Raw genomic sequence first — 24467 nt, 5'->3', positions numbered from 1 at the left:
AACCAGACAGAACTAGTGATTCTTAGGTTAACGGTAACTGAATCAAAGCTCAATTAATCGAAGCCAACAATTTTCGATGAGTAATACTTTCCTAACGAACGTAAAGACTACTCCCGTACTTTAATATTTTACGCGACCCACACTTTGAGAACCACTGATATAACAGAAAAGAAACATTGAGCTTTTATAGTATGCAGTAGGAATACTGACGGTCTGCTGTGTTCTTGTGATAGTCATCCTGGCAGCGTCATTGAAACATCATCAGAAGTAGTCTCAAACTTCAGACTAATCATTTGTGACCAAATCATTGCAGTCCAGCGATACACTTTTATCTCAATTAAACGGCAACACGAATAGTTGTTGTTCAATACTATTAATTGAAAATATTAAGGTGGATATAGAACAGTCAATTAATTTATTTGAATTTGAAAGAATATTATTTGTAGAGTAGAACTATTAAAATAATAATATCAGCATTTTTACGTTGATAAATTTCAATTTTTCAATCTTGCCAGAATGCATAACATGACAATTTCTTAAAAAAATTTTGAAATATTTACATAAAAAATTAAATAAATTACTGCAATTCACAAATAATTAGTAAAATATAGCAGGTAAAGTGACGAGAGAAATTCAAAAAATCTACAAACTTTAGCATACATAGCATGCATATTCTTCCTAAATAAGAAAGCAAATATTTTGAAATGAAATTTTGAAAATGTTTTGTGCACATCGAATGCTGAATTATTTTATTGATATAATGCATTTCACTTATTTAAATATGACTACTTTGGCTGCAGTTTGAAAATTGTTGTATTAAACTTAAGGGATTGTTGCATTAATGCAGTTGAAAGATACATTGTTAAGCTCATAATTCTTTATCTAAATAGTCTCATTGCCTCACTTAATTGTTTCAGAAAAGTAACATGGTTCAAGCATTCATTTATATAAACATACAACACATTCTTATGATAAAAGTGCAACATTATTGCATCCATGCCTACATGTACAAAAAATACATATAAACATCAGAAAATTATTTGCAATACTAAAAGCAAATGCAAAAGATGTCTCTATCAGTAATTTTTATCTTAATCGAAAGAAATATTAGTTAATAAATTGCAATTTTTAATAATGCATTATCATGAAGTTTTTGAATAGTAACAAAAGAATCTCATATCTTGAAATTTAATTGCAAAACATTTCATACAAAATAAACTTATTGAAGCATTAACCTTATAAAAATAATATTAGAGGAAACACGAATTCATGTTTTTCATTATTTTGTGATGCATCTTGCAAAATCACAATGAGAATTCTGATATGTACACGATTTGAAATTTATATTTAAAGCATTGTTTCACTTTATTTATTTTTATTTCAAAGTTTAAATATAAAACTCTTTACTGGACAAAAAACATGCAAGCTGAGAAGAATAAGCTAGAAATCTAAAAGAGCAAAACTTAGTGAACATAAAAACAGAAACACACACTTAACCAGTTTTTAAATGAATATATATTATACAACGAAGGAGCTGTATTGCTTGGAGGACCATGGGAACCGCCGTGACCTTGATCAATGTCTGAAAATTATGTTACTTTATAGATCCGATAAATGTATCAACTGGCATCTTTAAAGCATTAAGCAAATCAGATCTGGTCCCATAATCCTTTGTTTATGACGGCGCCATCTTGCTGCTGTTCTCCAGTTTCTACACATCTTAACAATGCACATTATTAAGGTTCCATGCATACTCGCCTCTAAATTTGATAATGCGCAAATATTCAGCACAAAAATTATGGAATGGCGTAAAATTTTATTTTGGTCATTCATTCAGTAGAATAGAGTATCATTCAATAGCAAAAACAGTCGAAAGATTTGCAATATGAATATGAATATGAAAATATCAAACGGGCTTCTATACATTACAATTAATTACATTTTCCCATAGGAAATGAAAAAAGCAATTCAATGGTGTCTTCATTTTTACATATTTCGTTGGAACAAAATTAAAATAAAATGAAACATATACAACTCTAAAAAGATTTCTTAACTGATAAGAAAGAAACTGTTCCAACTGTTTACCTTGTACATTAATATTCTGGCATAACCTATAGTTTGCTTTTAGCTAGCAACAGAAACAAATAAGGACAAATGCTTACATATGAAAGTATACATATGAATTAAACTTATTTAAATTCAGTTGATGGGAAAATAGGTCATTGCAATTAAGCATTAAGCAAGCGTATAAAGATATCAGTTATGAAATATCAACAAACAATATGTAACATGTAGGTACAAATAATAATAAATAAGATATATGTTATTGAGCAGAATAAAAGTAAATAAATATGAACTGTGTTAAAAGATTATATATAAAACAAATTAACCAATTAAATACAGTGAAGTGGAATTTAACAAGCGGAATTGTCATTTTGTTGAAGAAAGCAGAATGAATATTTTTCTTAAATCAACATAAGAACATAATCATTAAGTTAAATAATGCTTCACACATGTTTTATTTTTAGTTATTTCATTCTGAAATCTGTAAAAAATTTCATTTAATTGAAACTGAAATATGCATATTGACGTCAATATTGATACCAGAATACGTAGATATATTAATATCACATAAAGCAGGTACCAGTATTACTAAATAAGGAAGTAATATATTGGCAACTTAAATTATTACTCCGTATTTAAATAAACATTTAACGTTTCAGTTAATTGTGTTGGCACTGTAATTAATATAAAATAAATAAGTACTCGAAAGCATAGTCAAGCATAAACATGATATCTAATTATATATAAGAGATACATATAGGAAAAAGAAGATATAAGATAGCAAATTACTGAAGTTAGCAAAGTCCATTAAAATGAAGTTCACAGCGGTGGTTTGTATTCTGATTTTACTGAAAACTTCTACTGCACAGGTGGCAACTTGCCAGGATGATGGTGGTGCTAATACAGATTGGTAGGCATGATAAAATCACTGCTTGTTGAAATTCTTTTTACTTTTTAAGCGTTTTACATAAAACAGACGCTTAAATAAAAATTATAAGTATTAGGCATTTAATTACATAATCAAGAATTTTATTAATCATTATTATCAAATTATTGATTATTATCCTTATAATAAATATAAAATGACAAGGGAAACATCGTTCACATTAATAAAATTTTAAATGCACTTTAATTCATCATAATTTTCTTTTACTACAGAATTTTTACTTGAAGGTTTTTTGTATACAAACCCCCGGATTCATTGGGCAGCAAAATTATAAAATCAGCAGTAGTTCCAACTTGGACTGCTTCTGCTCAAGCTATTAATCAAGCCGCAGGCCATTCCATATCTACAACAATGGCTAATTTTCTAGTAGACCACATGAACATCAAAGTTCTTGCATATAGTGATGATCCACCAAATTTACCGCCACAAAATGAAAGAAGCAAAGCTAAAGGTTATTTTAAAGTTGTCTATTAAAGCAACACCTCAACAAAATAAACGCATATTTTGTTTTTAGGAGTACTTTTAGTTCACAGTGGAGCAGAAGACGCAGCAGCATGGTTTGTGCATACTGTACCTAAGTTTTTGGCACACCTTGGTGTTTACTCTTGGCCAGCAGCAGAAACACCAAAGGGACACATGTTTCTGTGTTTGTCGCTCAGTAAAGCTCATTTAAATTCAGTTGGTATGAAAACAGGACTTTTCTTTTCAATGTAATGCATTTATAAAGTATTTCCATGCTCACAATTTTGAACTCTTAATGCTCATTTGTAATCAGTAGTTTTGAATTCATATAATATATCATCAGCTAATTAATAAAAAATTTTTAGCTAAAGCTATTCGATACCAGGAACCATTCATATATGCTAATAATTTATCGCCTGCACTTTTAACTCAGTACAATGAGCTTTCTAATTTGGCAACGGGAGTTGAGATTCGAGTAACACCTTTTCTGGAACATGCAAAATTTACAACGAAGGCAGTTCAAGTTGCTGCAAATATAGAAGCTTTCGGGAAACACACAAAATCATATTCAGGTAATTTTGTTTTTACTGAATTATTAAAAGAAATAAAAGTAAAAAATATAATTAGATATGTATGCAAAAGTTTTGAAAAAAAAACTTGCTGCCAGCATCAGAATATGGGCGCCGTCTGATACAAGATCAAAGTCAATTTGCAAAGGACAGTATCAACTGCGAAAAGTTGCTTCTCCAATGCAATTTGATGGTGTTCAAGTGAGCCGTGAAATTGATAGCGCAAGATGGGCGGTTGTTGATGGAAAAAATATCGTTTGCCTTACAACAAATGATTATAAAGTACATTATTGAAATGAATTATATTCATAATTTTTAATATATGTGAAATTTCTTTATTTTAGGCGACTGAAAAGCAAATTCCAGGTGCAGCTGTATGTTTAGAGAATGCTGCCGTTTATAACACTTTTCGTACTGCAGCGTCTAATCTTGAAGCATGCAATATATGATTTGTGATAACTATAATGCCAGTTTGTGTTTTTTGTGAAGTAAAAAAATTTTCTTTTCCTTTTCATTTTTCATTTTCTTTCACTTTCAATATTGGAAATTACAAATTACCTCCTTCATAATAATGGTTTTTGAATAAACTGCGTTGGTACCAAATGTGAAAAATACTTCATTGTAATGTTTAATACGGAAGGAAATAATATTGTTAACTGATTTTCATATTTTAAAATGGAAAAATATGCATTACATAAAATGTATATTCGTCATAATATTGAACTAAATGTATTAAGACTACGTTTCTCAGTAATGCAGTTCTAGACATTGCTATGTAAATAGCTGAACTGACGAAATACCAATGTAAGATTAATGGCAAATTTTTAACTTAGCTTTCATTGTGCATTGCAATGGAATATTTTAAATACACTACCGTAGTGCGAAAACACGTCATGAAATGTTAGGTGAATTCATAAAATAAAAATAAATACAACGAATATAAAATGCTTGTTTGCATGAAATCAAATTTAAGAAATAAAATAAAATAATAATTTAATGATAAAAAAATTTAATAACTGAAGAAAATAAAATTTTGCATATAATTGCATGACAAGTTATATTGGCACGTGGAATTCGGCAAGCACGATGTTTTTTGATAAGAAGCAATATGCATGTTTTTCTTAAATAATTGTTGAAAGTATTCGAAAGTAGAAGAATTTAACATAAATTCTATCACTAAACTTTATTTTTAATTATTCTGTTCTCAAATTTGAGAAAGTAACTTTTATTTGAAGTTAAGGCATTCATGATTACATCAATCTTAAGACGAAATAATGTGGATTCATTAAAAGTGCATGAAGCAAGTAAGTATTAGTACAACTAATTAAGTAAGCAATAACTCAACTCCATATGTTCACATTTCTATTTAAATAAATATTTTATCTTTAAATAATTGTTTCAGAACTGTAATTAATATACAATATATACAATAATATGCAATAAATAAATACGCTTTAACATTACCAGTGCAAACATAGTGATTGAGTTCTACATGTAAATGCGCAACATAAATGGAAGTGTATAAAAAGAAACATTATTAAAATATCAAAATTCATTGAAATAGTGTTCACAGCGGTAATTTTTATTTTGATTTCATTGAAAAGTTGTACTGCACAGGTTTCAACTTGCAAGCATGACGGTAAGATTGATGTAGATTGGTAAGCTTACTAATGCAAATGCTTGTGAAAATTCATTTTATTTTTAAAGAGATTCATGTAAAACAATTAAAAATCTGAAATATTTGAAATGCAATTACTAATCTAAGAATTTAACTGTAATGTAATTTAAGAATGTAATTTAATTGAATAATTATTTTAATTTGTAATTTAAGAATTTAAGAGTGGTAGGAAATTAATAAAAACGATCATTGATATTAACACACTTTGAATAAATGCTTTTCTGTTCTTCATCATGAGCCATAGTTACAGAATTATTCACATTTAAGGTTTTTTTAATACAAACCTCCAAATGTGTTAAGTACAAAACTATTAAAATCAGCAGCAAATTCAGTTTGAGTTCATTCAGGCTATCGATAAATGCAGAGGCCATTCAGTATTTGCAACAATGGCTAGTTTCATAGCAAACTACATGAACATCAAAGTTCTTGCATACAGTAATGATCCACCAAATTTGTCGCTACGAAATGAAGAAAGCAGAACCAAAGGTTATTCTAAAGTTGATGATTAAAAAAATACCAAAACAAAATAAATACACATTTTTGTTATAGGAGTACTTTTAGTTCACAATACAGGAACTGACGCAACAGCATAATTTGTGCACACTGTGTTGAATTTTTTGGCACATCTTGGTGGTTATTCCTGACTTCCCTCAGAAACGACAAAAGGGCACATGCTTTTGTGTGTATTTTTTACTGAAGCCCATTTGAATTTAGTCAGTATGATATGATTACTCTTATTAATCTATTAAATATATTTACTGTTTTGTAAACATAATTTTGCACGTCTTCTGGTTAATTAATAAAAGATTTTTTTAGCAAAAGCAATTCGATATCAAGAACCATATATATATATATATATATATATATGCAAATAATTTACCTGCTGCAATTTTGAATCAATGTATGGAGCTGTCTAATTTGGTAAATGGAGTGGACGCCCATTGTTCGAATAACGCCTTTTTTGGAGCATGCAAAATTTACGACAAAAGCAGCTCATGCAGTTGCAAATATTCAAGCTTTCGGGAAGCACTCAAAATCATTTGCAGGTAATTTTATTTCATATCTAAAATGATTGTATCACATGAAATTCTTTAGATATGTATGCAAGAGTTCTGAGAAATAAATTTGCAGCAAGCATCAGAGTATGGGCACCTTCAGATACAAGATCGAAATCAATTTGTAATCGACAATATCAACTTCGAAAAATTGTTTCTCCAATGCAGTTGGCTGGTAGTCAAGTAAACCGTGAAGCTGATAGCGCAAAGTGGGCACTAATTGACGGAAAGAACACCGTTTGTTTTACAACTAATGATTATAAAGTAACTTGTCGGAGTTAAAGAAATTCATAATTTTGTTTTATGTACATGCTTTATAATTTGTTTTTGTTTAGATGAGTGAAAAGCAGATTCCGGGTGCAGCTGTTTGCCTGGAGAATGCTGGTGTTTATAACGCCTTTATTGCAGCAGCATTTAATGTTGAGGCTTGAAGTAAATAATTCTTTAAAACTGAAGAAGTTTTCTGTTGGTTCAGGGATTTATCTTCTGTACTTTTGACAGTAATGAATTCTGATTTGAATATACAATCTTCGTTCCATATTTTTGTTTTACTCCCCTTTTCGCATCACTTACGAAATTTTTATGAATGCAGTGTAATTCTAAATTCACATTGCTTTTTATTCATTCTTTGTGTTAATATTTAAAATAAAATTTGAAACTGGATGTATTTACGTTTTGATAAATTTTTAAATAAAAGCAGAAAATAGGTCATATAAAAATTCAAAAAAGCGCGCGCTTCATTGAAGATGCGAAAAGAGTTTTCTTTAAAATTTAAACTGTTTTCATTGTGTGAAGTAGTGGAAGTACTTGAAATTAAGCATTAATTTATTTATGATTTATTATGAAATATCTCATTAAATTGGAAATTAATAATAAGTAGTAAAAGATAGATTATTAAACTTCAAATAAAATTACGCTACGGATGAGTCGAAAATTGTGATATAAAATTGCATGCTAGTTAAATATAGGTGCATTGTTATTATCCATGTTAACAAAACCAGAGCAGCCATCTTATTTTAAAAAGCATTCAAAAGTGCAAAAAATTATCAAAAAACGTTACTCGCATAATTCACTTTCAACTATATTGTTTTAGCCTTAGAAATAATTTTCTTTTAATCAAAATTTTAATACACATGTTCCAGTAAGTATTGACAAAGTGGTAGATAGATACATCACTTACACCTACTATACTTTAATATTTAATATTAAACATTAAACACTTAATATCCCATTAAACAAGTATGCAGTATATTAACAATTAAATCATTATGCCTTATTTAAATAAACATTTCCAGTTTAACTTTATTTTCACAGCACAGTAACTAATATAAAATAAACAGATAACAATAAACATTATCATGCAAGTATAACGATATATTCATGAATATAAAAGAGCAGCATAAATGAAAGAAACTATGTAAGAAACAAAATTACTGAAATATCCAAAGTATTTAAAAATGTTGTTCACAACAGTAATTGTTATCATGATTTCATTGAAAAATTCTGTGGCGCAGGTTGCCATATGTAAAGACGATAGAAATGCAGATTTAGATTGGTAAGCTAAGAAAACATTTGACTTCTGAATTGCATATTATTATCAGAACGTTATATGCAAAATGAACGGTTAAATAATTAAAATGCAATAATTAGAAATTTAACCTTATAATAAAGAAGTTCAGTTGTGAGAAATTTGAAAAGTATCAATATATAAATTACTAAAATTAAAAAAAAATACTTTAACAACTTGCATAGTTGTTCTCTTTTACATAATATTCATATTTTAAGGTTTCTTGTATACAAACCACCAAATCTCTTAGACACAAAAATTATAAAATCAGAAAGAAATCCAACTTGGAGTAATTCTGGAGCAACTATAGATAGCGATGCAGGCCATTCAGTAAGAACAACAATGGCAGATTTCGTAGCAAACAACGGAAACATCAATGTTCTTGCATACAGTGATGATCCACCAAACTTGCCTCCAAGAAATGAAAAAAGCAAAGCCAAAGGTTATTCTGAATTTGAATAACTTCTGCAAAGTTTATGAAAACAATGCCCAAGCAAAATAAATGCATGTGTTGTTTTTTAGGAGTACTTTTAGTTGACAATAGAGCAAATGACGCAGCAGCATGGTTTGTGCACACTGTGCCTAATTTTTTGGCACATCTTGGTGGTTATTCTTGGCCAGCAGAGGAAACAGCAAAAGGACACATGTTTTTGTGTTTGTCGCTCAATGAAGCTCATTTAAATTCAGTCGGTATGAAAGTGAAACTTTTCTTATCAATGTTATACATTAATTAAACATAACTTGAAAAAGTTCATAATTGTAATTTTCAATGTTCATTTATAATCAACTCATAATTTCGAATTTAATTTTTGTTCTAGCAGTCAAGTAACGACTAATTTTTAGCTAAGGTAATTCGATACCAGGAACCATATGTATATGCGAATAATATGCCTGCTGCAATTTTGAGCCAGCATATAGAACTATCAAATTTGGCAACTGGAGTTGAGATTCGAGTAACACCTTTTTTGGAACATGCAAAATTTACAACAAAAGCATCTCAAGTTGCTGCAAATATAGAAGCATTCGGAAAACACACAAAATCATTTTCAGGTAATTGAGTTTCTGCAAAAATGCAAGAAGTATCTAAAATAACAGCATGGAATACAATTTTTTTAGATATTTATGCAAAAGTTTTGAAAAAGAAATTATCAGCTAGCATAAGAATATGGGCACTTTCTGATACAAGATCAAAATCAATTTGCAAAGGACAATATCAACTTCGAAAAGTTGCTTCGCCAATGCAGTTGGCTGGTAGTCAAGTGAGCCGTGAAGCTGATAGCGCAAGGTGGGCAGTGGTTGATGGAAAAAATATCGTTTGCCTTACAACAAATGATTATAAAGTAAGTTGTCAGAGATAAAGAAATTCATAATTTTGCTTTATATGTATACTTCATAATTTGCTTTTTTCTAGATGAATGAAAAGCAAATGCCAGGTGCAGCTGTTTGCCTGGAGAATGCTGGTGTTTATACTGCTTTTACTGCAGCTGCTTTTAATACTGAAGATTGCACTAAATAATTCTTTAAAACTCAATTAGCGTTCTTTTGACTTAAGTGAATTAAATCATTCAGGGATTTGCATTCTGCCCTTTTGACTTTGATGAACTTTGAATAAAGTATTCAATTTCTGTTCCACATTTTTGTCATACTTTTTTACGTATTTTTCTAATTCATTCTGTATGAACTATGGAGAACTGTATTGTGCGTGCGTAAGTGGAATCAAAACAAATTTTCAGAAGATTCATATTTTTACTCATTTTAATGTAATTGTTTAAAATGAAGTTTATTATAGGTTACATTAATGTTCAAGTGAATTTTGGAATAAAACCCAACTGTGTGCTAAACAGTATTCAACATCAGTGCTGTGATTAATTCTGCACTCTAAAAATAACTTTTATTGAAGAATGCAAAATATATTTTTTATCGTAAAATCAAAACTGCGGTATTTATTATGCAGTGCAGTGTAATGTTCTCCATATTTAATTCAAATTAATAGCTCATTTTTCTGTAATAATCATATAATAATGAGTAATCTGTAATATGAGAGATGTTTAATTTACATTCGTTTGAAAATCAATTAAGAAATTTAATATGACATGCTAGTAAAGTATAAATAAATGAATAAAATAGTAAATAAAATAAAGGAAAGTTAAATTTAATAGGCATATTTGTTATTCATATTAATTATATGCTGCGTCATTTCTGAAGCAAGAATGTTCCATTCTTTAGAATAACTTAAATTTATGACATCTTGCAAACAATAATTTGTTTGAGCATATAGATAGCTGATTTGATCTCTTTTTGTTTAAGTAAGCAATTCAGCTAAAAGCACACTGAACAAATTAATGAAAATGTTTTCTTTCATAAAAGTATGAATAGATTTTTATGCACTGATAAACAATGTGCATTAATTCGTTTGTGCTATAGCAAATCATGAACATAATTTCTTATTCATCTAGATTCTGGAACATGAAAACAGTAGCATTTTGACTTTGCTGTAAGGCATCACTGCAAAAATATGATTTTGCAGTATGCAATGCAAATAGCAATGCTAATTAAAACTCGTGAACTGATTAATAATGCAAGCTGCTGAAAAGCATTCAGCAATATAATATACAGTACATAACAAGCTTTCTAAAATCATCATATTTTTATTTATTACACGAGGACAACTTTCGATTAATGCATTTAAGCAGTTTTATTTAAATCGCGTCCTATATGTAAAGGTGTTTTGTACACAAGTCCACAAATGAGTGAAACATAAGAATTATGAAATTAGGGCCAAGTGCTCCACAGGAGTTTTTGCGTAGTTGAGTAGCACCATTCAACGTCAAGAACAAGGGCTGATTTTATCACCAATGATAAAAAATTAACGCTCTTGCTCTTGCACACATGTCTGCTGGAAATAAAAAATGTAAAAATTAAGTTGATTAAATTCTAATACACTATATAACTGTAATATTTAAGTAAAGCAATGGCATGTATAACTTTTAAGAGTTCTATGATTTTAGCACAATCTGGTGATTGTAGACCCAAAACAGATTTGAATTAATTGAAGTTAATTGTAGAACCTTGTCTGAGTTAATTGAAATTTAGTTATTATGAAAACAAGTCATTCTTATTCATGTTTACTGATATGTATGACTGATTTTAGTAGCTGATTTGAAACGTGCATTTTTTAAATTCAAATGTTTCTAATTATTAAAGTAAACTAAACGCATTATTTTACCAAACAAAAATTTGTACATTGCCAGTGATTTAACTTGATGCAATTTTGAATTACTAACCTAACATAATTGGCAAAGGGAGTTGAGAGTGCAGTTACGTTTTTCATATGCAATTATAGTACAAGAATAGGCAGTTTCTCAAAATTTTCAGAGCCATTCCAAGCATATACAAGCAAGTTGAGAAATGAATGAGAATTGAGAAATGAATTCCTGAAATTTCAGAATCAATAATCAAACATCAATAATTTTATTATGGAATTAGTAATATGATACTTTTAATTGAAATTCATATAAACAAAGTTTTGTCAATATCAATATAGATTATGCAGCAACATCATGTAATAGCAATGCAACTGAATAAGTAAATAGGTAGCAGAAAACAAATTGCTCAGCTCATAAGGCCTAATTTAAATAAACATATGATGCATCAGATAATAATGGCACCAATGTAATTTATGTCAAATAAATAAATAGCTGCATACATTATCAAACATAAACATAAAGACATGTTGCTATATATAAATGAGCAACTCAAATAAAAGCAAACACAGCGAAGAAGGTAATTACGATAATATTCAACTTTTATTAAAATGATGTTCACAGCACTAATTTTTATATTTATTTCATTAAAAACGTGTATTGCACAGGTTGCAACTTGCAAAGACGATGGTGGCAACAATGTAGATTGGTACGCTGATTAAAAACATAACTTCTTAAAGTACATTTTCCCATCAAAACGTTAAGTACAAAAAAACGCTTAAACTAAAAGCTTTTATACATAGAAAATTCAATTAATCACTTAAGAATTTAACTTATTTTCATTATTTAAAAATACGTAAAATTATAAAAAAAAGTTATCCACATTCATAGAATATTGAATTAAAATTTTTCGTCATCGCAATGCCTATATGCTATACAATAGTTACATTTTAGGTATTTTGTATATAAGCCTCCAAATGTGTTAAGCTCCAAAATTTTGAAATCAGCAGTAAATCCAGCTTGGGCTGCTTCTGGGGCGAACATTGATCGAGACGCAGGCCATTCAATAATTAGAACAATGGCAAGTTTTGTACAGTTCCAGAGAGAAATTAATGTTCTGGCATATAGTGACGATCCACCAAACTTGCCTCCTAGAAATGAAAAAAGCAAATCGAAAGGTAATTTTAGATTTGATAAATAACTAAAAAGATTAATTAAATTTATGTACTGCTTTCAGGAGTTCTTTTAGTGCGCAGTGGAGCGGATGAAGCTGCGTGGTTTGTGCACACAGTTCCTAATTTTCTAGCATATCTTAATGCTTATTCTTGGCCAGCAGCGGAAACGGCGAAAGGGCATATGTTTTTGTGTGTATCGTTTAACAAAGCTCATTTGAATTCTGTTGGTACGAAAATAAGTTTTTTCATTTCCATAAAATATTATATTACAATTTTGTAACTGTAACTTTTAATGTCCATCAAATGCTTGAATTACATTTATGCATTTGCACTTAATTAATCAGAAATTTTCAATTTTAAGGTAAAGCAATTCGATACCAAGAACCATACGTGTATGTAAATAATTTGCCTGCTGCAATTTTGAATCAAAATATGGAACTGTCTAATTTGATAAACGGTATTGACGTTCGAGTAACATCTTTTCTGGCACATGAAAGATTTGCAACAAAATCTGCACAAGCTGTGGCAAATATTCAAGCTTTTGGGAAACATTCAAAATCATTTGCAGGTTATTACTTTTCTATTCAAACATCAAATATCTCTATATGATATTCAATTATTTAGATATGTATGCAAGGATTTTGAGAAATAGATTTGCCGCAAGCATCATGGTATGGTCACCTGCTGATGCAAGATCAAAATCAATTTGCAAAGGACAACATAAACTTCAAAAAATTACTTCAATACAACTTGATGGTGTTCAAGTGAGCCGTGAAGCTGATAGCGCAAAGTGGGCACTAATTGACGGAAAGAACACTGTTTGTTTCACAACAAATGATTATACAGTAAATTTTTGATATAAAATCATTTTATAATATATTTTTGAAATATTTCCACAGTTTATATCTTTCTATTATTTTAGGCTACTGAAAAACGGACTCCCGGAGCGGCTGTTTGTTTAGAAAATGCTGGTGTTTATAACGCTTTCCGTACAGCAGCACTTAATGTTGAAGCATGCAATAAATAATTTTTGTTTCTTGTATATCAGCGTCATCTTTCCTATAATATTAAATTATCATTCATGATATCAGTTTTTTATTTAAGTCATATAAGTTGATTGCACATCAACAAATCATTTAAAATCTGTTATGTATCTATGAAAAAATAAATGATGGTATGATGTAACAGTATTTTGTTTATTGTAGCATCTTATTTTAAGTGATATGAAATGAATATCATGCGTCGCATTCTTTGCCGTTACTTAAATTATAAAATTTGAGGTTATGTAATTCAAATTTGATTTTACATTATAAAATCAAATTACAAAATTAATATGATAAATTCGTGTTTTGCTGAATTTTATATTAAAAGATATAAACTTCTCAATAAATATGAAACACAAATGAAGATACAATTCTAAAATCAAAACAACAAGCTCTTTATGTAAGAAATAACGTTCTGGCAACTGGCCCAGAACATGTGTGGAAGTGCAAGATGTGTATCAATATAACCATCAAACATGGACGTCTGTTTTAACTGTTCAATTCAGCTTAATTTTTTAAGAGGTTAATTCAAATGTTGCGCAAGCAAGCAAAGATTGTGGTCCTGAAATATCTGAAAACATGAAACAAAATTAAATGCAAATTAAAATAAAAAGTTTAAATAAACTTAAAGAAATGACAGGTTTGTTGTGGAAATAGGTTTGTTGAAAAAGTGAAGTTCGAAATAAAACGGAATGCCGATTAATTATAAAGGAATAGAATTTAGCAGGCATGTTCATTAGTTTTGTTAAACATAAATAATAGATCTCCATATACTTCATTTTCAATTACTTAGTCCTTGAATTTTTAATGAGCATCTTTAATTGAAATTCAAATATACGTGATTACAAGTATATTAGATAAGGAAGATATATACATTAATTGCACATAATAGAAGTATTTACACCATTAAATAAGTAAGCTGTCAATTAACTACTTAATTTATTAATAATTGTTATTAAAACACTGAAGCGTATTATGTAAGTAAAGCTTAACATACAAAGTTGTTCAGGATGAACATTATTATGCCAGTCTCGTAACACGGCACTGTTTTGGTAGAATACATTGCAAATAAAGCATATCCTTCAAAATGATGCTAGTAAAATTTCATTATTAAATCTGAACAGTAGGGGGATATTTCTGCAATTTCTTAGTGAATTATTTACTACTTCAAACAAATACTGAATGCCTAAACCAAAATTAAGATGAAAATAGGCAGTATTTATAATTATTTCACAGATGCAAAATAAACTCATAATAAAAAAAGCGGAAATAATTTACCTGAAATATATAAATTTCAATTTGTATTGCAGCTTCAAGCAGATGAGATAGTAAAAAACACAAAATTCTTTTGGTAGTAACAGTTCATTTAAAAACTTGTGAATATAAAATAGATGTTTTATTTTCAAAAGTTGACAAAAATTTAAAAATCCCAAACATTTAAAAAGCCATTATAATTTAAAATAAGATTCATATTTTCAAATAATAAAAATGAAAGAAAATTAAAATGCTAGATAATTTTCACAAACCACAAAAGAGAATAAAAGTTAGAACCATTGAGAATCAATTATTGCATGCTTCAACATTAAGTGCTGCTGTACGGAAAGCGTTATAAACACCAGCATTTTCTAAACAAACAGCTGCTCCGGGAGTCCGTTTATCAGTAGCCTAAAATAATGGAAAGATATAAATTGTAGAAATATTTCAAAAATATATTATAAAATGATTTTATATCAAAAATTTACTGTATAATCATTTGTTGTGAAACAAACAGTGTTCTTTCCGTCAATTAGTGCCCACTTTGCGCTATCAGCTTCACGGCTCACTTGAACACCATCGAGTTGTATTGAAGTAATTTTTTGAAGTTTATGTTGTCCACGACAAATTGATTTCGATCTTGCATCAGCAGGTGACCATACCATGATGCTTGCGGCAAATCTATTTCTCAAAATCCTTGCATACATATCTAAATAATTGAATATCATATAGAGATATTTGATGTTTGAATAGAAAAGTAATAACCTGCAAATGATTTTGAATGTTTCCCAAAAGCTTGAATATTTGCCACAGCTTGTACAGATTTTGTTGCAAATGTTTCATGTGCCAGAAAAGATGTTACTCGAACGTCAATACCGTTTATCAAATTAGACAGTTCTATATTTTGATTCAAAATTGCAGCAGGCAAATTATTTACATACACGTATGGTTCTTGGTATCGAATTGCTTTACCTTAAAATTGAAAATTTCTGATTAATTAAGTGCAAATGCATAAATGTAATTCAAGCATTTGATGGACATTAAAAGTTACAGTTACAAAATTGTAATATAATATTTTATGGAAATGAAAAAAATTATTTTCGTACCAACAGAATTCAAATGAGCTTTGTTAAACGATACACACAAAAACATATGCCCTTTCGCCGTTTCCGCTGCTGGCCAAGAATAAGCATTAAGATATGCCAGAAAATTAGGAACTGTGTGTACAAACCACGCAGCTTCATCCGCTGGACTGCGCACTAAAAGAACTCCTGAAAGCAGTACATAAATTTAATTTATTGTTTTACTTATTTATCAAATCTAAAATTACCTTTCGATTTGCTTTTTTCATTTCTAGGAGGCAAGTTTGGTGGATCGTCACTATATGCCAGAACATTAATTTGTGCATGGTACTGTACAAAATTTGCCATTGTTCTAATTATTGAATGGCCTGCGTTTTGATCAATGTTTACTCCAGAAGCAGCCCAAGCTGGATTTCCTGCTGATTTCAAAAGTTTCGAGCTTAACACATTTGGGGGCTTATATACAAAATACCTAAAATGTAACTATTCTATAGCAAACAGGCATTGCGATGACGAAAAATTTTTATTCAAAAATTTGATGAAAATGGATTACGCTTCTTCTATAATTTTATATATTTTTGAATATTGCAAATAAGTCACATTCTTAATTAATTAATTGAATTTTCTTTGCACAAACGTTTTTAATTTAAGCGATGCTTTGCACTTCACGCTTTTACTGATAAATGTATTTTATGCGATAATGTTTTGAATCAGCGTACCAATCTACATCGACGTTACCATCGTCTTTACATGTTGCAACCTGTGCAATACAAGTTTTCACCGAAATCAAAATAACAATTATTGATATGAACATTTTTTAATGAAATTTGAATATTATCGTAATTTCCTTCTTTGCTGGCTTGCTTTTATTTGTGTTGCTCATTTATATATAGTAACATGCCTTCATGTTTATGCATCTTAATGTTAACTGTTCTTTATTTATTTTATATTAATCACATTGCTACAGGAATTATCTGAAACCTTAAATGTTTATTTAAATTATACATAATACATTTAACAATTTGTTCTGCTCTTCCTGATTACCTATTTAGTTACATTTGTGATTGCATGGTGTTAACTGTATAACCTCAAATGATGTTGACATGGCCATGTTTATATAAACGTCAATTTAAAAAATGTTATCAGTAGTTATGTGACCAAATTATTGATAATTAAGTACGTGGTGGATATTTTTAAATATCTTTTCTTAATTAAATGCTTTCAGGCTTAATTAACATAAATGTTTGTTTTTAGAACGAATAGTTGTGTTTTTTGTTACATTTAATTTTTTTAATATTTAACTTGCATACCATTTGATATCAGTTTCTCAATTAATCTTTATTTTTGTTTTATTTGAACTTTTATTATCTATTTTTGATTGCTTATTATTAATTTCTAATATCACCTGATATTTTTAATAGTAATTGGTTGTTAATTAGAAAATTTTTTTTTTATTAAATTTAATGAAAACTGGTGCTTAAATACTTAAGAGAAAACCATGTTTTGCATATCTTCATTTTAGCGCATGCTATTTTGTATGTTCTTATATCATACTTTGTGTTTTTAGTTTAAAATTTATTTAAAATGAATTCATCCAATAAAAAATTTTTGTATAATTACTAATTACTAAAGTAAGGTACTAAAGTACTTGATTATTACCGATATTTAAATAAACACTTCCTGTTTCAGATAATTCTTTCAGCAGTGTAATTACTGTGAAATTCATTCTTAATACTAATAATAATCCCTCAACATTCGCATATTTCAAAACCGCCCATAAATCCTATTTTTAGACCCTTGTGTGCATGTATGCTATGGATCTGCAATTTCAGTGCAAGGTTGTTTCCGTTTATGAGGTTCCCACCATAACAGTAGTGATAACGACTTAACCAAACTGGAAGTCTAAAAAACCGCCACTAATGCTCACATGGAATAGATAAAGACTTGGGGTGAAGGAAAAGGAATAAAATTGGATGCATTTACGTTTAAATAAATTTTAAAATAAAAACGGAAAATATGTCGTATATCATTGAAGATACAAAAAATATAATTGCATTCTTTAAGATTGAAACGGTTTCCATTGTGCAGAGCAGCGTTTCTCAAAAGAGGTTCCGCGAGCGGTGTCCAGGTGTTCTGCAAAATATTGTCACAATTAAAAATTGTGTGAAAAAAAGTGTTGAAAAGAAAAAGAACATTTGAAAAATTATGCAGGAGTTCTTCAAGAAAAAAAAATTACATTTAGGTTTCCGCGAGGATAAAGTTGTTGAGAAACGCTGGTGTAGAGCAATGGAAATACTTGAAATTGAGCATCAGTTTATGTTATGAAATATCTGATTAAACTGAAAATGAACAATAAACAATAAAAAGTAGATTATTAAACTTTAAATAAAATTATGTTAAGGATGAGTCGAAAATTGTGATGTAAAATTGCATGCCATTTAAATATGGAAATGCTGAACTGAATAAGCATCGTTATTATTCATGTTAACAAAACCGGAGCAGTCATCTTATCTTAAAAAGCATTCAGAAGTGCAAAAGGTTATCAAAAAACGTTATTCACATAATTCATTTTTAACTATATTGTTTTAGTCTTAGAAATAATTTTCTTTTACTTAAAATTTCAATACACACATGCCTAAGTAAATACTGACATAATGCTAGGTAGATACATCACTTGCATTTACTACCTTTTAATATTTATGCCATTAAGCACTAAACGGTTAATATTCCATTAAACAAGTATGCAATATATTAACAGTTAAATCATTATGCATTATTTAAATAAACATTTCCAGTTTTACTTCATTTTCACAGCACTGTAGCTAATATAAAATAAACAGATAACAATAAACATTTTCATGCACGCACAACGTTATATTCATAAATATAAAAGAGCAGCATATATGAAAGAAAATATGTAAGAAGCAAAATTACTGAAATATCCAAAGTATGTGAAAATGTTGTTCACAACAGTAATTGTTATCATGATTTCATTGAAAAATTCTGTGGCACAGGTTGCCATATGCAAAGACGATGGAAATAGAGATTTAGACTGGTAAGTTCACAAAACTTTTGACTGCTGAATTTCTTATTATTATTAGAACATTACATGCAGAACAAATGGTTAAATGATTAAAATGAAATAATTAGCAATTTAATTGTATAATAAAGAAGTTCCGCTGTGAGAAATTTGAAAAATATCAATATTTAAATTATTAAAGTTTTCAAATAATATTTTTACAACTTGCACAGTTTTTCTTTCTTACATAATGCTTATATTTCAAGGTTTCTTGTATACAAACCACCGATTCTGCTAAACACAAAAATTATAAAATCAGAAAGAAATCCAACTTGGGGTAATTCTGGAGCCACGATTAATCAAGGAGCAGGCCATTCAATAACAGCAACAATGGCTAGTTTTATAGTTAACAACGGAAACATCAAAGTTCTTGCATACAATGATGATCCACCAAACTTGCCCCCAATGAATGAAAAAAGCAAGGCTAAAGGTTATTCTGAATTTTAATAAATTCTGCAGAGTTTATGAAAACAATACCCAAGCAAAATAAACGCATATTTTGTTTTTAGGAGTACTTTTAATTGACCATACAAGAAATGACGCAGCAGCGTGGTTTGTGCACACTGTGCCTAAGTTTTTGGCACATCTTGGTCCTTATTCTTGGCCAGCAGCAGAAACACCAAAGGGACACATGTTTTTGTGTTTGTCGCTCAATGAAGCTCATTTAAATTTAGTCGGTATGAAAGCAGAACTTTTCTTTTCAACGTAATGTATTTATAAAATATTACTTCCAAGTTCACAATTATAAGTCTTAGTGCTCATTTATAATCAGGAGTTTTGAATTCATATAATGTATCATCAGCTAATTTATAGAAAATTTTTAGCTAAAGCTATTCGATACCAGGAACCATTCATATACGCGAATAATTTATCACCTGAACTTCTGAATCAACATGTAGAACTATCTAATTTAATAACGGGAGCTCAGATTCGAGTAACACCTTTTTTGGAACATGCAAAATTTGCAACGAAGGCGGCAGCTGGAGCAGCTGCAAATATACAAGCTTTCGGAAAACACACAAAATCACATTCAGGTAATTTTGTTTTTACTGAATTATTAAAAGAAATAAAAGTAAAAAATATAATTAGATATGTATGCAAGAGTTTTGAAAAATAAACTTGCTGCCAACATCAGAATATGGGCACCTTCAGATACAAGATCGAAATCAATTTGTAAAGGACAATATCAACTACGAAAAATTGCTTCTCCAATGCAGTTGGCTGGTAGTCTAGTAAGCCGTGAAGCTGATAGCGCCAAGTGGGCATTAGTAGAGGGAAAGAACATTGTTTGCTTTACGACTAATGATTATAAAGTAAGTTGATGAAGTTAAGGAAATTTATAATTTTGCTTTATATGTGTACTCCATAATTTGCTTTTTTCCAGATGAATGAAAAACGGATACCAGGTGCAGGTGTTTGCCTGGAGAATGCTGGTGTTTATACTGCTTTTACTGCAGCTGCTTTTAATGTTGAACCTTGCAATAAATAATTCTTTAAAACTCAATTAACGTTCTTATGACTTAATTGAATTAGATGATTCAGGGATTTGCATTCTGTCCTTTTGACTTTGATGAACTTTCAATATAGTATTCAACTTCTGTTCCACATTTTATTCATACTCTCCTTACATATTTTCTAACTCATTTTTATGAGCTATGGTGAATTGTATGGTGCGTGCGTAACTGTAATTAAAATAAATTCTTAGGTCATTCATATTTATACTCATTTTTAATGTAATTGTTTAAAAAGAAGTTCATTATAGGTTAAATTAATGTTCAAGTTAATTTTGAAATAAAAATTAAATGTACGCTGAAAAGCATTCAACATCAGTGAAGTAAATAATTCTGCATTCTAAAAATGGTTTTTATTTAAGACTGTAAAATATAATTTTTACCGTAAAATCAAAATTGCGGTATTTATTGTGCAGTGCAGTGTAATTTGTTCCATATTTAATTCGAATGAATAACAACGTTTTGTGTAATAATCATAAAGTACTTAATATATGATAAATGCTTAATTTACATTTGTTTAAAAATCAGTTAACAAATTCAATATGAAATGTACCTCTAGTAAAATAAAGTTAAATTTAATAGACATGGTTGTTATTCATATTAAAAAGGCAGAGCGTTGATTTGAAGCATAAAATTTCTTCTGAAGCAAGAAAAGCTATGAAAAAACATTTTTCATATACTACATTTCCAACTACAACATAACTTTTACAACTTATATTGTCATGTAATTTCAAATCAGTGCATTTTAATTGAAATTTGTATACAACTGCTTACGCCGATACTGGCACAACGTTATTTAGATAGATCAATTATAACTACAGCAAGTGTTAATTCCATCATATAAGTGCCCACTAAATTAGCAGTTCAATTTCATGGCTTACTTCAAATAAACATTTCCTGGTTTGCTTAATTGTTAAAGCAGTGTAACTAATATAAAATAAACAGATAGATATAAACATTATCAAGCACAAATATAAGATATGATCTTACATATAAAAGACAAGTGAAATTAACAAAGATATGTGAGAGGGAATTGTTAATGAAACATAGAAAGTTATTCAAATGTCGTTCACAACTGCAATTCTTATCTTGATTTCGTTGAAAACTTGTATGGCACAGGTCGCAACATGCAAAGACGATGGAGACAGAGATGTAGATTGGTAAGCTCATAAAACAATTGCTTGTTTGGTTTTAAATTACTATCAAAGCGTTTTATACAAAATAAACGCATAATTTATGAATATGAAATTATTAGAGATCAAATTATATATTTAAAAAGTCAGTTATAAGAAATTAGAAAAACATCATTATTCAAATTAATAAATTTCAAAACAATGTCATTCTAATCAGCATTATGCTTCTCTGTTACAGAAAATTTGTATTTTAAACCGAACAGCTAAAATAAGCATGAACATCAAAAAATTATTGAATTATTGAAATGCAAAACTAAAAGTATTTGTTAATAATGACATAATTGTTATTTCATTACAACTGTTAATTTCTAATCACACCTGATAAGCAATTATATGTTTTACAGCATTTGAAAAAATATATGCAAAGCACTGTGGTTGGTGTTGATAAAAAACAATGATATTGATTTTACGTAAATTCAAAAATTCCAAAATAAGAAAAATTATAGAAAGTATCAATCACATATTTCAACGTCAGTGATTTTATTATAGAATTTGTAATAGGATACTTTTAATTAAAATAAACATATAAACAATGTTTTGCCAGTATCAGTACAGGTTATGCAGCAGCACATCATGGAATCACCAATATAACTAAATAAGAAAGTAAGTAGCACAAAACTAATCGCTCAACTCATTAAGCCTAATTTAAATAAACATTTGATGCTTCAGATAATAGATGCAGAAATGTAATTTATATTAAATAAATAAATAGCTATGTACATTATTAAACACAAACATAATGACATGTTCTTATATATATGAATAGCACAAATGAAAGCAAGCACAGCAAAGAAGGAAATTACAATAATATTCAAATTTTATTAAAATGATGTTCACATCAATAATTGTTATCTTCATTTCAATGAAAATCTGTATTGCACAGGTCGCAACATGTAAAGATGATGATAATGCCAATGTAGATTGGTAAGCCTATTGAAGTAATGTCTGATAAATTCATATTTCTATCAAAGCAGTTTATGCAAAATGAATCATCAGCTAAAAAATTCTATGCACTGAAAACAAAACAGATAGACTAAAAATTTAAGATTTTATCTATTTAAGAATTCAAGTGATTAGTACTATCTGAAAAATTTAAAATTATAGAAAAAAAAGTTATCCGCATTCATAAAATCTTGAATTAAAATTTTTCGTCATCGCAATGCTTGTCTGCTATAGAATAGTTACATTTTAGGTATTTTGTATATAAGCCTCCAAATGTGTTAAGCTCCAAGCTTTTGAAATCAGGAGGAAATCCAGCTTGGGCTGATTCTAGGACAAACATTGATCAGAACAGAGATCATTCAATAATTAGAACAATGGCAAGTTTTGTACAGTACCATGCACAGATTAATGTTCTTGCATATAGTGATGATCCACCAAACTTGCCTCCGAGAAATGAAAAAAGCAAAACTAAAGGTCACTGTGATTTTAGATTTGATAAATAACTAAAAAGATAAATTAAATTTATGTACTGCTTTCAGGAGTCCTTTTAGTGAACAATGCAGCGGATGACGCTGCGTGGTTTGTACACACAGTTCCTAATTTCCTGGCATATCTTAATGCTTATTCTTGGCCAGCAGCGGAAACGGCGAAAGGGCATATGTTTTTGTGTGTATCGTTTAACAAAGCTCATTTGAATTCTGTTGGTACGAAAATAAGTTTTTTCATTTCCATAAAATATTATATTACAGCTTTGTAACTGCAATTTTTAATGCCCATCAAATGCTCGAATTACATTTATGCATTTGAATTTAATTAATCAGAAATTTTCAATTTTAAGGTAAAGCAATTCGATACCAAGAACCATACGTGTATGTAAATAATTTGCCTGCTGCAATTTTGAATCAAAATATGGAACTGTCTAATTTGATAAACGGTATTGACGTTCGAGTAACATCTTTTCTGGCACATGAAAGATTTGCAACAAAATCTGCACAAGCTGTGGCAAATATTCAAGCTTTTGGAAAACATTCAAAATCATTTGCAGGTTATTACTTTTCTATTTAAACATCAAATATCTCTATATGATATTCAATTATTTAGATATGTATGCAAGGATTTTGAGAAACAGATTTGCCGCAAGCATCATGGTATGGTCACCTGCTGATGCAAGATCGAAATCAATTTGTCGTGGACAACATAAACTTCAAAAAATTACTTCAATACAACTTGATGGTGTTCCAGTGAGCCGTGGGGATGATAGCGCAAAGTGGGCACTAATTGACGGAAAGAACACTGTTTGTTTCACAACAAATGATTATACAGTAAATTTTTGATATAAAATCATTTTATAATATATTCTTGAAATATTTCCACAATTTATATCTTAACATTATTTTAGGCTACTGAAAAACGGACTCCCGGAGCGGCTGTTTGTTTAGAAAATGCTGGTGTTTATAACGCTTTCCGTACAGCAGCACTTAATGTTGAAGCATGCAATAAATAATTTTTGTTTTTTATATATCAGCGTCATCTTTCCTAAAATATTAAATTATCATTCATGATATCAGTTTTTTATTTAAGTCATATAAGTTGATTGCACATCAACAAATCATTTAAAATCTATTATGTATCTATGAAAAAATA

General features: G+C 29.1%; 7 protein-coding genes across 7 annotated transcripts; 5 read left to right on the top strand and 2 right to left on the bottom strand.

The window, feature by feature from the left end:
- Positions 1-2876: 2876 nt before the first annotated feature.
- On the top strand, positions 2877-4490 carry Tsp_11502 (deoxyribonuclease II superfamily). The gene is made up of 5 exons (XM_003373022.1): positions 2877-2974; positions 3238-3461; positions 3525-3692; positions 3838-4044; positions 4408-4490. The coding sequence occupies exons 1-5, from the start codon at positions 2877-2879 to the stop codon at positions 4488-4490; spliced, it is 780 nt and encodes a 259-aa protein (XP_003373070.1).
- Positions 4491-8383: 3893 nt separating this feature from the next.
- On the top strand, positions 8384-9857 carry Tsp_11501 (deoxyribonuclease II superfamily). The gene is made up of 6 exons (XM_003373021.1): positions 8384-8397; positions 8560-8783; positions 8864-9031; positions 9185-9391; positions 9458-9681; positions 9753-9857. Exons 1-6 carry the CDS (start codon positions 8384-8386, stop codon positions 9855-9857), a joined length of 942 nt encoding a protein of 313 aa, XP_003373069.1.
- A 279-nt stretch (positions 9858-10136) lies between these two features.
- Positions 10137-13197, bottom strand: Tsp_11500 (conserved hypothetical protein). Its single transcript, XM_003373020.1, has 7 exons — positions 13176-13197; positions 12773-12838; positions 12492-12695; positions 12200-12258; positions 11213-11237; positions 10901-10972; positions 10137-10219 (listed from the first exon to the last, which is right to left on the bottom strand). Exons 1-7 carry the CDS (start codon positions 13195-13197, stop codon positions 10137-10139), a joined length of 531 nt encoding a protein of 176 aa, XP_003373068.1.
- A 138-nt stretch (positions 13198-13335) lies between these two features.
- Positions 13336-16912, bottom strand: Tsp_11499 (deoxyribonuclease II superfamily). Its single transcript, XM_003373019.1, is given in 10 exon segments — positions 13336-13444; positions 13459-13535; positions 14175-14246; positions 14760-14855; positions 15344-15427; positions 15505-15725; positions 15782-15988; positions 16123-16287; positions 16347-16554; positions 16826-16912. 10 exon segments carry the CDS (start codon positions 16910-16912, stop codon positions 13336-13338), a joined length of 1326 nt encoding a protein of 441 aa, XP_003373067.1.
- Positions 16913-19055: 2143 nt separating this feature from the next.
- Tsp_11498 (deoxyribonuclease II superfamily) lies at positions 19056-20666 on the top strand. The gene is made up of 7 exons (XM_003373018.1): positions 19056-19153; positions 19320-19349; positions 19384-19607; positions 19687-19854; positions 20002-20211; positions 20267-20490; positions 20562-20666. The coding sequence occupies exons 1-7, from the start codon at positions 19056-19058 to the stop codon at positions 20664-20666; spliced, it is 1059 nt and encodes a 352-aa protein (XP_003373066.1).
- A 1084-nt stretch (positions 20667-21750) lies between these two features.
- On the top strand, positions 21751-22480 carry Tsp_11497 (conserved hypothetical protein). The gene is made up of 2 exons (XM_003373017.1): positions 21751-21848; positions 22426-22480. Exons 1-2 carry the CDS (start codon positions 21751-21753, stop codon positions 22478-22480), a joined length of 153 nt encoding a protein of 50 aa, XP_003373065.1.
- A 263-nt stretch (positions 22481-22743) lies between these two features.
- Positions 22744-24327, top strand: Tsp_11496 (deoxyribonuclease II superfamily). The gene is made up of 6 exons (XM_003373016.1): positions 22744-22797; positions 23090-23297; positions 23363-23539; positions 23662-23868; positions 23925-24145; positions 24223-24327. The coding sequence occupies exons 1-6, from the start codon at positions 22744-22746 to the stop codon at positions 24325-24327; spliced, it is 972 nt and encodes a 323-aa protein (XP_003373064.1).
- The last annotated feature ends 140 nt before the right edge of the window (positions 24328-24467 follow it).

The sequence above is a fragment of the Trichinella spiralis genome (assembly GCF_000181795.1).
Source record: "Trichinella spiralis strain ISS 195 chromosome Unknown Scfld7, whole genome shotgun sequence".
Classification (NCBI taxonomy): domain Eukaryota; kingdom Metazoa; phylum Nematoda; class Enoplea; order Trichinellida; family Trichinellidae; genus Trichinella; species Trichinella spiralis.
The sequence above is the reverse complement of the archived record's forward strand: the minus strand, read 5'-3'. Positions and strand labels throughout refer to the sequence as shown.

Excerpts from the sequence above, each read along its gene's own strand:
- Tsp_11497 (XM_003373017.1), top strand. The coding sequence starts at position 21,751 with ATGTCGTTCACAACTGCAATTCTTATCTTGATTTCGTTGAAAACTTGT. Across the intron at positions 21,849-22,425 it reads GGAGACAGAGATGTAGATTG|TATCAGTACAGGTTATGCAG; the intron begins GTAAGCTCATAA and ends ATGTTTTGCCAG.
- Tsp_11501 (XM_003373021.1), top strand. Across the intron at positions 9,032-9,184 it reads AGCTCATTTAAATTCAGTCG|CTAAGGTAATTCGATACCAG; the intron begins GTATGAAAGTGA and ends ACTAATTTTTAG. Across the intron at positions 9,682-9,752 it reads TTACAACAAATGATTATAAA|ATGAATGAAAAGCAAATGCC; the intron begins GTAAGTTGTCAG and ends GCTTTTTTCTAG.
- Tsp_11499 (XM_003373019.1), bottom strand. The coding sequence starts at position 16,912 with ATGTTCATATCAATAATTGTTATTTTGATTTCGGTGAAAACTTGTATT. Across the intron at positions 16,288-16,346 it reads TGAAAAAAGCAAATCGAAAG|GAGTTCTTTTAGTGCGCAGT; the intron begins GTAATTTTAGAT and ends TACTGCTTTCAG. Across the intron at positions 14,856-15,343 it reads TCCGTACAGCAGCACTTAAT|CATCATTTTGAAGGATATGC; the intron begins GTTGAAGCATGC and ends AAATTTTACTAG.
- Tsp_11502 (XM_003373022.1), top strand. The coding sequence starts at position 2,877 with ATGAAGTTCACAGCGGTGGTTTGTATTCTGATTTTACTGAAAACTTCT. Across the intron at positions 3,462-3,524 it reads TGAAAGAAGCAAAGCTAAAG|GAGTACTTTTAGTTCACAGT; the intron begins GTTATTTTAAAG and ends TTTTGTTTTTAG. Across the intron at positions 3,693-3,837 it reads AGCTCATTTAAATTCAGTTG|CTAAAGCTATTCGATACCAG; the intron begins GTATGAAAACAG and ends AAAAATTTTTAG.
- Tsp_11500 (XM_003373020.1), bottom strand. The coding sequence starts at position 13,197 with ATGTTACTCGAACGTCAATACC. Across the intron at positions 12,839-13,175 it reads GTTACTCGAACGTCAATACC|GAACTGTGTGCACAAACCAC; the intron begins GTTTATCAAATT and ends CTAGAAAATTAG. Across the intron at positions 10,973-11,212 it reads ATGTGTGCAAGAGCAAGAGC|AAAGCTTGTTATGTACTGTA; the intron begins GTTAATTTTTTA and ends TGATGATTTTAG.
- Tsp_11496 (XM_003373016.1), top strand. The coding sequence starts at position 22,744 with ATGAAAATCTGTATTGCACAGGTCGCAACATGTAAAGATGATGATAAT. Across the intron at positions 23,298-23,362 it reads TGAAAAAAGCAAAACTAAAG|GAGTCCTTTTAGTGAACAAT; the intron begins GTCACTGTGATT and ends TACTGCTTTCAG. Across the intron at positions 23,540-23,661 it reads TTCTGTTGGTACGAAAATAA|GTAAAGCAATTCGATACCAA; the intron begins GTTTTTTCATTT and ends TTCAATTTTAAG.
- Tsp_11498 (XM_003373018.1), top strand. The coding sequence starts at position 19,056 with ATGTTGTTCACAACAGTAATTGTTATCATGATTTCATTGAAAAATTCT. Across the intron at positions 19,350-19,383 it reads ATATTTTTACAACTTGCACA|GTTTCTTGTATACAAACCAC; the intron begins GTTTTTCTTTCT and ends TTATATTTCAAG. Across the intron at positions 19,608-19,686 it reads TGAAAAAAGCAAGGCTAAAG|GAGTACTTTTAATTGACCAT; the intron begins GTTATTCTGAAT and ends TTTTGTTTTTAG.